Source organism: Erigeron canadensis, chromosome 3 (genome assembly GCF_010389155.1).
Source record: "Erigeron canadensis isolate Cc75 chromosome 3, C_canadensis_v1, whole genome shotgun sequence".
Classification (NCBI taxonomy): domain Eukaryota; kingdom Viridiplantae; phylum Streptophyta; class Magnoliopsida; order Asterales; family Asteraceae; genus Erigeron; species Erigeron canadensis.
The window spans coordinates 13,452,741-13,467,157 of NC_057763.1; the positions used below are offsets into that span (position 1 = coordinate 13,452,741).

At 32.2% G+C, this 14,417-nt stretch overlaps 1 protein-coding gene across 1 annotated transcript; it reads left to right on the forward strand.

Annotated features, from left to right (window-relative positions):
* Window positions 1–2,941: 2,941 nt before the first annotated feature.
* On the forward strand, window positions 2,942–4,535 carry LOC122593260 (protein IQ-DOMAIN 19-like). The gene has a single exon (XM_043765647.1). It carries the CDS (start codon window positions 3,188–3,190, stop codon window positions 4,349–4,351), a length of 1,164 nt encoding a protein of 387 aa, XP_043621582.1. The 5' UTR covers window positions 2,942–3,187; the 3' UTR covers window positions 4,352–4,535.
* The last annotated feature ends 9,882 nt before the right edge of the window (window positions 4,536–14,417 follow it).

The following is a 14,417-nucleotide window of genomic DNA, read 5'->3' on the forward strand; positions in this document are numbered from 1 at the left end:
TTAAATGTCATAGTTTGACATTTTCGGTCTTTAATGATTAACTTTGACAGTCAAACTTGGACATTTAAATTGGGACGGAAGGAGTAGTTTTTTAGGACACTTCTTTAATAGCGTCCAGAAAAAAGGTCCTAAAAAGCCCTTTTTGTTGTAGTGTGGTTTAAATTAAAATACTTATATTTGCTTTATGTGCAATGATACTTTATATATGCAACTAGTGAATTTCGAGGGGGGCCTCATTTAACTTATTGTAATAGTTACATTATTCTAGTATATTTGCGTTGAAACTTAAAATGTTTAATAAAAAGATTATGTCATACATATATTGTTTAAAAGCATGTATGAAACCAAGAAGTCACATATGGGATGTAATGTGACTAAATCTTCAAAACATATTAATCGAGAATTCAAGCAGAGTATGATTTGACAAAATCCAAATAGTGGTTATGTGTGTGATCACAGAAAAGTTGAATGACCCAAATGAAAAAAAGGCATGAAAAAAAAAGTAACCTGTGATAGAAGACCCGAACTAAATGCGATGTGGAAAAACCCGAATGGTGGTATGAGGTTGACGTGGATGAACTGTATTAAAAAATGTGTAAGAAGTTAAAAAGGAACCCATAGTAAAAAACATGAAGTGGATGCGATGTGGCAAAATCCTCAATATATTTATGTAGCAAAATGCGAGTAGTCGTACGGGGTGTGACTACAAAAAAGTTGGATGAATCGTGTGAGAAAACGAAGAAATAACTCGTAATAGAAAAACCAAACGGGATGTGATATAACAAAATCCAAAAAATTGTACAAGTTGCGACCTAAACGAATAATAACTCGCCACGTGACGAGTTACTATTCACATAGTTTTACTTTAATAAAGGATATAATGCTTAAGTTTTTTACTTGTTCACTTTTTATTGATATATTAAAGCTAAATTATAGTATTTGTGTCAATATTATATTCAATTTGTATTAACTTACACAAATTAAACCATAAGTTTTAAGTATATTTAAAATACAATAGTTTAACTTTTGAAAGGTGAATTTCGTTTGAGGTTTCGTGTCGCGATTCGATAACAGGAGGTCTAATATACGCTGTCTTAACTGGGTTCGCGCTAGAGAGGTACATCGAAACAGAAATTTCGATTGTAAATACCCGATTGGAGGGGCCCCCCCTAATAATCCGCCAGAAGGCACGACGATTAATAAGGGTAAACGCTTGCCTCCTCCAAGATTCGTCGTTCCTTCTGGCGGATTACTAATTAAAATACGCATTTCTGCTTCGTAAGAGCTCTCTAGCACGAACCCTGTTAAGACAACATATGTTAAACCTCTCGTTGCCGAATCGCGAAAAGAAGTTTCAAGCAAAATTCACCTTTCAAAAAAAAGTAATAGCTATACGTTAGGTATGAAACCAACAATATCAAGCAAATGTTAGATACCATTTAAGTAATTAAGAAACACAAAGTTACATTTTTACCCCTCACGTGCTAGTTACATGGGGGTGTTTTGACAGTCAACCAACGGCGTTTGGGTTCAAGTATGGTCCAAGTGGAATTTTGACAATGTTAGGTATGGCCCGCTTAATAACTAAAGGTAAAGTATGAAACCAGTAATATCGAACAAATTTTAGATACCGTTAAAATATTTAACACTTAAAATTAACAAATTGTAAAGATTGTTTAGACAACAGGAAAGTCTAAATTTAAGTAAATTAGTTTTAAATTAAATCCCAATAGATTGTATAAAGGCTTTAAATCAGAAACGTTACTTGTAGATAAATTAAACTCATTGTTTGTTTTTTTAAAAGACAACAACAAATAAATGACTAATATCTCCCACGTGGATGCACCAACACCGGTTATTCTCCTGACAATGCCCTAAAGGGTTTGTTTCATATGTGTTAGAAGAGTATAGCATTGATAAGACCCCTCACCACATTTGCATATAGCAGAATTCGAACCTGAGACCCCCCCCCCCACCCCACCCCTTCCCCCCTGGAGGAAACCACTTGTGAAAAACCCCCTGATCACTAGACTAACACCCCAATGGCAAACTCATCTCGTTAGTCAATTACAAATTATGAACATTTGTTTGAATTCCTTGCCTCATTGGAGGTCGATTTTACTTGATTCCCTCACCACATTTGCATGTAACAAGATTCGAACTTGAGACCCCAGAAGGAAACCACTTGTGAAAAATCACCGAACCACTGGGCTAGCACCCCAATGGCAAACTCATCTCATTAGTCAATTACAAATCAAATTCTCTCAATTATGAACATTTGCTTGAATTCTTTGCCTCACCGGGAGATGAGATAGAGATCGATTTTACTTGATTCTTGGACCTGAAAGGTCATTATTTTTACTTAGAACCTAAGGGTGCATTTAGTTGGAGTTTTGTTTTTCAAGAAAACATAAAAAAATACGTTCAAATAATAGTTTTCCGAAAACAGAAAACACTGTTTTCCACCTTTATATGGAAAATTAAAAAAGAATGTTTTATAGTATTTCACTTTTCATTTTCTATTTTCTAAATTTTAAAAAACCTCAAATTGTTTTCAATTTTCATGTTTTGAACACGTTTTTAAAATTTTCATATTGTTTTCTAGGGATGGAAAACCATTTTATTTTTTACAAAATTAAATAGAAACTTGAAAACATTTTCTATGCTAGTATTATGCAAGCTTGTTAGATAGCAGTTATCTTTGATAAATAATTTGGATACTTCTAAATGTCAAGAAATGGTTTGAATATTTTGAATGTGTGTGGCAGAATAACTATTGCGATAAAACCAATTAAATTTTAATATGTGCACTAACTCATGTCTTGCACAACAACAAATAAGAGTATAAAACAGTCCATGTTCAATAATAAAAATAACTCGTAACAAAAATGTCTTGCTTGCATAATGTTTTCTGAATGAATATTGTCTTCCCCGTTAAATATATTTTGAGAAGAACATGTTCACAGTCAATTTCTTAAAGGAATAAAATCTCAACAAAATCTTTGTAATAGAGACAAATATTAATTGCATACAAAATTCCAATTGGGTTATAATGAATAAAAATACATAATGTTATTTTGGAAGCAAGTTGGTAATGAATTACAGAAAGAGTGACATTTAGATCTACAAATTATTCTGTTCTTTGTCATCTCATTACCAAAGTGTGTGGAACATAGTTTGCCAAGAAATGGGGAAGACAAGCAAATGGATCAAGAATTTGTTGGCCGGGAAAAAAGACAAGCATCTCGTCCATGAGAAGCCAACATCACCTTCTTCCGTAGCGCCATCAACCCCTAAGGAGAAGCGTAGATGGAGCTTTAGGCGGTCGTCTGCCAACCCTCCGCCTACCACCACCACCACTACCAATTCCATAGAGCTAATGTCTACTACACCAACCTCATTGCTACATGAAGTAGAGAACTACGAGCAGAAGAAGCTTGCAATGGAGGTAGCTGTTGCTAACGCGGCTGCCGCCAATGCAGCAGCCGCAAGAGCAGCTGCTATCGTGAAACATGCTTCCGCTACCAAGATTCAATCGGTTTTTAGGTCTTACTTAGCAAGAAAGGCATTGTATGCTTTGAAAGGATTAGTGAAGCTACAAGCCCTCGTGAGAGGCCATTTGGTGAGGAAACGAGCTACTGCGACATTAAGGTGCATGCAGGCGTTGGTGACTGTTCAGGCACGTGCTTGTGCTAGACGAAGGCGTAGTAATGATGGAATAAATCCATATTATGGTTGGCCTGAGTCGGAATTTTATCATGGTATCAGAGCTCAAGATTGTCCAGAAGAACACATCAAGATTGTAGAAATGGACACCAGAAGTACTAGAAAAAGCTATTCTAGAGAAAGAGGTTCCATTCCTGCCTCACCCGCACCGTCTGAACCAAGTCCAAGGGGTTATGGTCATCATTTTGAGGACTTTTCGTATGTTAACACCCAAAGTAGCCCAAGTTCAAAACCTGAATATGCTGAATCGTTGTACGAGTTTCCAAGCTATATGGCAAACACTCAATCATCAAGGGCAAAAGCACGGTCCCATAGCGCCCCAAAGCAGCGGCCAGCTGATATCAATTCAGTCTATGAAAGGCAGTCTTCAAGTGTAGCTAGAAGACGTCCTTCGATAGAGGGAAGGAACGTCCCAAGAGCCGTCAAGATGCAACGGTCCTCTTCACATTTGGGTCAGGCTGGTGGCCAGAACATCCATTATCCATGGTCGTCAGTCAAGCTCGATAAGTCAACTGTTTCTGTTTTAGGTAGTGAATGCGGGTCAACGAGTACTGTCTTAACCAATGTTAATTACTGCCAATCGCTAGTTGGATTCGATACTACTCATCATCGCAATGAGTATTGACTTGATGACTATAACTCAAAAGGTGCCATCAATCTTGTTGTATCTTTTTCGATTATACGATTTTGAACTGTTTTTAAATTGTGTTTTACGTGAATATTTAGTATTTGTATTGCTTGTTTCCCTTTTACGAAATATCTATGTATCAACATTCTCAAGATTAATGTATTGAGTGTTAAAAGTTAAATAGTTGGATACGGATTGTGTTGAAGAAATCTTAAATCAAAATTAACCATCAATTCGATCACTATGCATCCATAATTTTTTTATTCTTATTTTCAACGATAATTTTGGGTTCAGCGGTATGCCTCACCCAACTCCAATTTCAGAGAAAACTCATACTGAAAACCCTTGTCTTCATTCCTGGAAGCATTTTGCTCACATCAAAATATGAACCCAAGATCTTACAGTCTCAGGCTCCACCACATACCAATCCATTTATTAATGGGTCACTATGCATCCATCATAGTGATCATACTATAATCGACGAGTTTATTTAATTCAAAGAATCCACCGAGTCGAGTGTAGAGGCATTCATAGATATTGTTTCAGTTTGATTTAATTGGCTTTTTAATCATTGTCGTAATATTAGTACGCCGTGATTGAATAGCCGGAACTCCATAATTCGGTTTTGCTTCCGTAAGTAATTCCCGATACAGTTTTTAGCAGGTTATGGTTCCAATATCGTGTTCCACGATGTATTTGTGATGTTAAAATGAAAACGGCCGTACTTCCTAAGATAGATATACACGTTGTTTCCGGTTTTACTTAAGGTTGAAAAAGTACTTTGACTCTAAGGATCGAATTCTTGACTTGTGTTTCTTGAGCAAGGGTGTTAACTACTTAATCCAAACCTTGTTCTTTTTGCCGTATTCTAAGGGCCTGTTTGTTTTCTTAATCATTAAGTGACTGAATTGATTAAGTGACTGAATGGATAAGTAATATCTGTATGGATTAAGTCAATACAGTTGTTTTTTATTTATTAAGTCAAAAAAACAAACACTTTTGATGACTTAATGGATTAAGTATTTTAGATTAAGTCACGACTTAATTTATTAAGTCGAAAACAAACGCCACCTAATTGTATTAAAAGAAATTGTTTTTTTTTCTTCTAAAAAAAACTGTAATGACTTTTTAATAATTGTTTAACTTTAAGTATAAATATAATGAACTTTATGTTTTTATTTTCTCTGAAGCCTCAATACTTCGATAATGAAGTTTATAATTAGAAACATAAAAATAAAAGGTCTGTTTTTATAACAAACTAGATTATTGTCCCGCGTAATACGCGAGATAACATATTTAATTAGTGACAAGTTATCGTTTCACAATATCATACATTGACAACCATATATAAAAGATGTTGAAAATAGTTGTAAATTAATTAGTATCTTGTTGTTAATGTATGTCTTTATATAGAAAAAAAAACATAAAATTTCATGATTTTATGTTTCTATAAACAATTAGTAACACTTCAAATTATTGTGTCAAGTGATAGTTTGAAATTCAATATAAACAGATTTGTATAGCGGAATATAAATAAAAGCTCTATATGGATTTGACTTCTCTTTAATTAATGTAACTATATTAGTCATTTTTTACAATTTTCACGTAGTTTAATGTTTATATAAATATTCATATAAAGAAATTTTAACAAAACAAAAGTAGTTAGTATTTGAACCACACATGTCTGAGATGAAACCTAATATTATTGAAAACCCTCTTAATTATCTACTCATACAAACTTCGAAAGTGTGATTTATACCCTGATGAATTTCCTTAAGGTTTAAGACCTTGTCAGTAGCTCACCTTTTGAAAGTTTACTTTTTGTGTTTATAGTTAACCTTTTGAAATTCTTAAAATTAATTTCACATCAATATATTGAGGTTTCGGATTATGTATTTATAGTTAAATTTTTAGAAATTTTCAAAATACTTTTTTTAAAATCATGGTTGAATTTTATTATTAATATTAATAATATTTGAAACAAATATTGAATTTATGTAACAAATTTAAAAACTAAAATATTTAGGAAATTAAAATCTTAAACTTTTAATATTTACTTTAATTAACATAACTTATGTAAAAGCAAATTATAATAAAATAATTAAGATTTGAAAGTTCATAATATAATCTTATAAGAAACCCTAAATTTCAACTTTTAGATTTATTAGGAAAAACATATAATGAATAACTTATTAAAAAGTGTCAAGTAATAAGTTTTTCAGTTTGATAGGATCAACAACATAAGCAAATGTTAATTAAATAAATAAAATATTTCAATTGGTTAATAATTATTTAAGAAAATCGTATTTATTTATATGTAAAAGTAAAATTATATTTTCTGTATATTACACGAGACAATATAAATCCGTGAAATAAACACAATAAGTTTTAAGAATAACATAATTATTAATTATAGATAAAACATGTTAAAATACAATTGTATTGTTATTTAAAGTTTTATTTGCATCAAAAATGGCTAGTAAGATATATAAATTTTGGTATAATGACAATGTAATGTTAATACATCTAATACTGGTGAATATAGTAATATTCAAACTTGCTCTTTAGTGTAGTTGTTTTCTATAATATGGTTGTTATATATTTGTATAATGACGATATAAAAGTAAATATAGACAAAACACTTTATCTACTATAATTAAATTTCAAACCAACTCATTTAGGTGGGTTGGCCACCATGGCATCATTGAGAGTCTGTTGTCTTGAGGGACGCGTGTTCAATTCTTGTCGTGGATAAGACTGATAATGATAGCTAATCATCGATGCAAAAAAACTCAACATTGAGGTTTCGTAGGTACCAATTCGGTACACGGGATCAAAGGGTTCCCTTCAATCTACCCTGTGATTTAAATAAAATTTCAAAAAACATATTATCTTCTTATTTATATAAAATCAAATACTCGATTATAAATCTTAAACTACATTATGTATCTATTTAATAAAATAACATATTTATTTTATGTGTTTTGTTCGAATAATCTAACTTCCAATAATAAATTAGACAATCTAACTTCCATATTTTTGTGTTTTGTTCTAGTATTTTTCCGTATTTTATAACTCTTTTTTAATTTTTTTTCTTGTAATATTTTGTCAAAATATAAAAGGTAATTCTTCTTGCATTGAAATTTAAATATGCGTACGAAATTAAACTAAGTTAAATAAAAAAATTTAAGGCTTGTAATGAAAAATTCAAACTCATTATGTTTTTATAATTATATATCATGCATTCAATCTCTCTATGTAACTAAGAGATGATAATTTCATAGGTGACATTTTTAGTTTTTTGTCACATTAGATTTTTAATGAGGTGCCAAAATTTCATTTAAATTATTATATCTATGTTGCCATGTACAATCTTTATCATCAATTTTGATCATAATCATTAATCATAATCCTAATCATTAATATTTAATTTTCCATTTTATATATAAGTACAAAGATTATATACATTATACTACTTTTTTTTAAATTAATTCAATGATAATTATCTTTTATCAAATAAGATTGTTTATTATATTATGTTTATTATTTGAAAAGTATTTATTATATTATATTTAATAATTATATATCATGAGAAAGACTTTTATGATTTAAATATTTATGTTTCATTAGTCTTGCTTTTATACTTGGCGTATATAATATATTCATAAACATTTTTATCAGTCGTAATCTGATAGTACTTTATATTACCATAACTATGAATAATAATGTAACTATCAATTATTGTTTTTATATTTAAGTTCTCAATTATCCCGCACAACATACGAGTTTAATCTAGTATCTAGTATATATAGTGAATGACATGCTTTTTCTTTTATTAATAAATTAATAGTTATCTATATTAGTTGAATAATAGTCGGATAATCTAAATGACCTTTAATGTATATAATATAATAAACTCATACATGCATGAGTATATATATTAGTTCATTATGTTTATACATTACACTGATCGATCGATCTATGGCTTCCTAGGTATATACATACTTTATTAAATATATAAAATTTAATTATTTCAAATACAAGGACTAATATTATGTTTTGTTAATATTAGTGATTAAATATTAATGGTGGAAACTGTAAATTAGTGATGGAAAACAAAAAAGTGTATATTATCCAAAGTAGATGGACTAATGTTGTGTTTACTTAATATTAAATTTGGTAATGGTATTATTATTTAGATCTATGGGTTGTAATCAAAAGTTTGAATTCATCTAACAGTTCTTGTTTCTTCATAAAAGAATTTAACCCCTTATTATATATATATATTGGTAGATGAACAAACTGCTCTAGAAGTTATACGCATAGAAACAGGTCTTCATCCCTTTGTCTTTTTGCTAATTATGGGCAGAATAAGTGCTTCACAATCTTTGTTGCTGACTTTTCTACCAAGTGGATCTGGTTTAAATCCATAAATATAATTCAGTTGACCCATATCAACAGTCTTCCCAGTTTCTTTCTAATAAACTACTCGTTCCCAAGTAAGTTTATGACCCAAAACAACTGGGCCTGATCCGGCCCAGATTGAGAACAAGCTACCTGTAGCGTGTAGGATCTTACTATACTACTATAGTACTCTTTAAGTCTTAACTAGGTGTTACATACTCTAAAACATGTATTAAAATAAAGGGTTTTGTTAAACAAAATCTTATTGGCTTTTGTTAAGGTGCATTAAATAGTTGTATACTTACCATAAAAATTAGGGGTGGACTTTTGATATGGAAACAGACAAACTTTTTATGCATGTTAAGTAAACTCTAAGGACTTTGTTTAGCATTTTCCTAAAATAAAACATATAAGACAATATCTTGACACTTAGATCATGATTAAAATGATGTACGAAGATTTACGAAACAATTAATGTATGATTGTTTTCATGATGCATTGTGATTTTCAATAAAAGAAAACCTATTGTTTTATTTGTTTTAATTTAACATTTTTTTATTTTACCTAAAACCTTTTTAACTACTCATAATGGTGAGTGGAAACCATGCTTAATTATGCCGACATGTCAATGACATGCACAAAAAAGTATTTAAGTTAAAGGTCTCTTAAGTTAAGGATGGATTAATTTGAGTACACCCTTTCTAAAAAGAATAAAGGGATCTAAAACGAATAAAGGAACAAATCATAGTTATAGGCTTTCTGCGAAGTCATTTTCCTTGCGTAGTTGCGTGTGAAGACATTTTTGTCATCTAGTGACAACAAATCCGGTTAATCGAAAGATAAGTAAAATAGAAGCGGAAAGAGCCTCATTGTAGGTAATAGTCAAAATACCAGATCGTTGTGGTTGTACCTTAAAAAAAAAAGGGTAAATGGTTGGGACGATGCGGAGGTGGTGACGGGGTGTGGCAGTGGCGGGTGGTGTCTGTGATTGGTGGCGGCGATGGTGGTGAGGCGGCTGCAGCGGTGGTGGTGGTGGTGGGGGTGGGGTGGGGCGGGGGCGGGGGGGGGGGGGGTTGTTAAAGGTAGCGGTGGCAGTGGTGAGTGATGTGTAAAATCTAGCTTTAAAATTTATAAACACGATTTACCAAAAGACTGACTACTACACACTCACAGGCAGTGTACCCGATCGTTCACAAAGACTTTTGTAAGCAATTGTAAAAATTAAGTGATTTCAAGAAAATGGGGGTTTTGTGTCCGAGTTGCCACATTGCAAGCAGTTAGTGAAAAGAGTTAGTAATCCGTCGGGATTAATCAAAAGAAGATTTTGTTGTATGAAACAAGAATTTAAAGGTCATCCATCTTGATTTCGCTCGACAACATGTTAAGATTGCACATTTGATGAAGTTCAAATTCAATTTAGTTGATTAAATAACCGAGACTAAAATTGATCGCCAACCCCGTACCCGTGAAGTTAACAACTTCATTTGACTCTCTTGTTTAAACTAGTTCCATTATTAAGACTGGAACCCCGAGACGCCTTTTATAATTTCTCGAATTCAACAATGGTTTTGGTTATTTTAGATAACAATTGTGTCTATTGATTGTACCCAACCATTAACTCATTAACTCTTATTAATTATTGATTACCTTCTACCGTACCCGTCATAGAACCAATCGCTCCTAACCAAGCAATCAAAATACCTCCTACACAACCTAGTTACCACTAAGATTATGCAAAAACTATCCGCAATCAATAATTAAATGACAAAGACTTAATAAGTTAAGATCACGACACAACGTTAAATTAAATCAATTTGAAGTATAAAAAGAATGCAATCTTTACATATTGTTTCACTCCATCAACATCGATGAGAAGACGATTAGCCACTCATATTATAGTACGAATAAAAACAAACAATAGTATATGAAAACATATTGTACCGAATGTTGAAAATCGTTTGATAATGATAAATAATGAAAACATATTCTACAGATTCGATCCTTGTTGCGGCGCAATGAAACGTTGCGGCGCAATGAAGTTTGACTTTCGCGTTGACTTTGACTTTTATTGATTCGAGCTGGCTGAAGACTTGAGGTGTTGCGGCACAACAACTTCCTATTGCGGCGCAACTTCATTTTCTGACATATCTGTTGCGGCGCAACAATGAGTTGCGGCGCAATGGATTTTGACTTTTGTTGACCAACTTATTTCTCCATCCAAACGCTCCAGAATTCATCCGTTAGCACTCGTTTTGTCTCCAGAAAGTTATTTTCTCCAGATTTATGCTTACATACATGTCAGTAACCTAAAACACTAATAAATACCATAAACGTAACAATTGTATACGAAAACAACTCAGCGAGCATGCTAAATTAACTATATTAATCGTGGGAAATGGGTATAAAATACGACATATCAGTGAGGTGGCGGTGGTGCCAGTGGCGGGGTATGTGGGTTATAGATATATCATATATATGATACATCATGCATTAGAATTTGTTGAAAGTTGAAAGTTAAGATCTTATTTGCTTTACTAGAGAAAGTACCCGCGCGTTGCGGCGTTGAGATGGTGAGGATGATAGGTCATAGAAGGTGATAGTTCATATAGTTTGATAGTCAAATGTCTTAACTGTATGAGCTCCACTCATATAATTTTTATATATTACGGTTTTTGAAATAACAGATTTTGAATAAATTAGAGGAATAAAGTAATTTATAGAGGAGAGAGAAAAATGAGTGGTTAAGATTTGAGGAGAGAGAAAAATGAGTGGTTGAGATGTATATATATGTATTGTACATTATGCATTAATAGGTGTACATTGTTGAAAAGTTGAAAAAATTTAAAGAGGACAAATATTTTATAATATAGTAGAGATAGAAATAATTATAACATAGTATAGATAGTGTAGATCATATGAAACCTTATGTTTGTGTCAAATACATAAAAGGTAGTCCTTGAGCATTAGCACAATGGTTGATAGACCACCCCCCTACGTGAAGTCTTGTGTTCAAGCCTTGGGGAGGACATAAGGAAGTTTCTTTATGAGGGCTTGTCTTGGGTTTACCCAGGTTCAAGTCTGAAGGGAGAGAGTTTAATCCTATTAATCGTCGTGCCTTCGGGCGGATTAGTAAGGGTTTTCTCCCATCGGATATTTGAAATAGACATTTCTACTTCGAGAGAGCTCTCTAGCGCGGATCCGGTTAAGACAACGTATACTAGACCTCTCGCTGTCGAATCACGACAAGAAGTGTTCAGCAAAATTCACCTTTCAAAAAAAAAAAAATTAATAATAAAAAAAAAATCCATTAAAGGTATAACGTAAAGCCATTTTGTTTTCTTTTCAAAGAGAATATATGGAGTACATTTAAAATGAAATATGGAGTATTGATAGATACATAAAAATTCAAACATAAAAAGGAATCCTTCTTCTATTGTTGTGAAGTTAATTACTCCCAAACAATGAAATGTAGGTAACCCATGCTAACCAACCCACACATTATAAACAAAACAGTTAAAAATTTGAACTTTTCACTTTTATAAGCAGACAGATGCTTATACTAGCAGACAAACTGATCAAGTTAAATCAACGTTTTGGACAAATTAAGGTTAAAAAATTCCAACTGAGCTATCAAGGCCAGGCCAAATAACAACACTAAAACCAAACAACACTTTCCAGTTGGCAAAATGAAACTCCAAAGCGAATAATTCGTTGCTAGTACAAGATCGATATTGTGAGAAGAAGCACAAGACCAAGACTCTATTGATTACAACGGGGGTGAATGCCGTACCTATGTAGTGCATTTTGTCTTTAACTGTTATTTAGCAGTCCTATATATATAAGAACCACAATTAACTTATTCATACGTTAACTGTACGTGTAGCAAGATACGACACAACTTAAGAAAGATTGGTATGGGCAGTGGAGCTGCCGAGTTGATTTTGCAGTGTGTATTTCTTGGAAGCCTATCGATGTCAGAAATGCACAAGGAGCGGAGACCCTACCATAAAGATTGTAGTTGCGCATTGCATAAAACAAGTGATGCACTTCCTAGTGTCTGTCTCCAGCACAATAGGGTCTCGTACGGGAACAAAATGTCAAGGAATCAACGGTCATTGTCTATAAAAGCTTACTCGAGTTCTTCCCTCAAATAGGCACATTAAAGGGATGATAAATATTACCTGCATGCCTTAATAAGGAAAGGTTGTGTGGCTTGAATCTGTGTTAATTAGAAGTGCAAATGTGGTGTACAAGTACAATTGTAATTTTGCTATGAGTTTGGGGGTTTAGATGTAATTTTTGTAATCAAGTATAAATACCCATTTGTTTGTTACGTAAATTGTTCCCTTTTGATTCATAAATACAAGTATACAACTTTCACTTTCTTTCTCTACGTAATCTTAACCAATAGTATTTTAATTCGGGTGTAAACGAGAATAACCAATGATGAATGAATTTGATAGTATGCAACTGTCCGTTGGGAAAAACACATGCTGTTCAAGTGATTGTGTTTTGTGTGTGGTGTTCTATCTGGAGATTTCGAAATGACAAAGTGCTTAGAAGCGGTGCGCAACGTAGTGAATATCTTGTAGACTCAATTATCACTCAATCTTTTTCATGGTTTTCAAGCAGATTCAAGAAAAGGAAGATATCTTGGGTGGAGTGTGTCTCTAATCCATTTCTTGTCATTTAGTCGGTCATGTTCTTTGAGGTTTATATGAGAATGCATCAAAAATAACACAGAGTGAAAACAGGTGGTTCGGTCTTTGTTGGTTGAGAATTTTTCTCGTGTTTTGGGTAACTGTAATCGACACAATTTTTTTTTATTCCTTTTTGCATTTTTCCGTAGTTCAAATCTTGAATGTGCTTAATCGATTTGTTGTCTTGTTTCAATCCTAAGTATTGGCTTTTTGCCTGTAATTGTAATTTTGTTCTGAACATCTAGTATTTTGCTAGATTATCTGTTGTATTAATATATTATTTATTTGCTAGATTATTTTGCTTTTCAAATAGAAGATTTAAAGATAACACACCTTAATTGACTCTCACATATTCACAATCAGTATATACACACAGATCATTTTTGAATCACACTATGAATTATACATGTTCCCACACATGGAAGTCTTATTTCGAGAATTTTTTTTTCTTAGAATACTATGAAAACTTTTACGATATGTATTGAATCACATGTTTTTAAAGTTAATTCACATATGAAACGTTCACAAAAGACTATTTTTAAGGTTTTGAATTTTTTTTTCTTACAACATACATTTTTATATCGTTTCACATATGAATGAACTTTAAAAAAACATAAGCCAACACATAATTTAGAAGTTCTCACGGTTTGCAAATTAAAAGTTCTAAAAATAATTAAACAAGGTCTAAAACTAATCCAACACATATCTTTATGCACACCAATTAGGTTGATTCATCATTATCTTTTTAAAAATAGTTACACAATAGTTATATACGGCTAAATTACTGTTAATAAACACACACTATGAAAAAAGTTTTTATAAAATACCAAATCCCTTAATGAATTAATGTACACTCTAAACCTTTATTATAATAATTAACACTTTAATTACGCCCTTATCATCTAAAAAATTTTCACTATCACAATTACATCAACCTACACCACTTGACATTACCACCA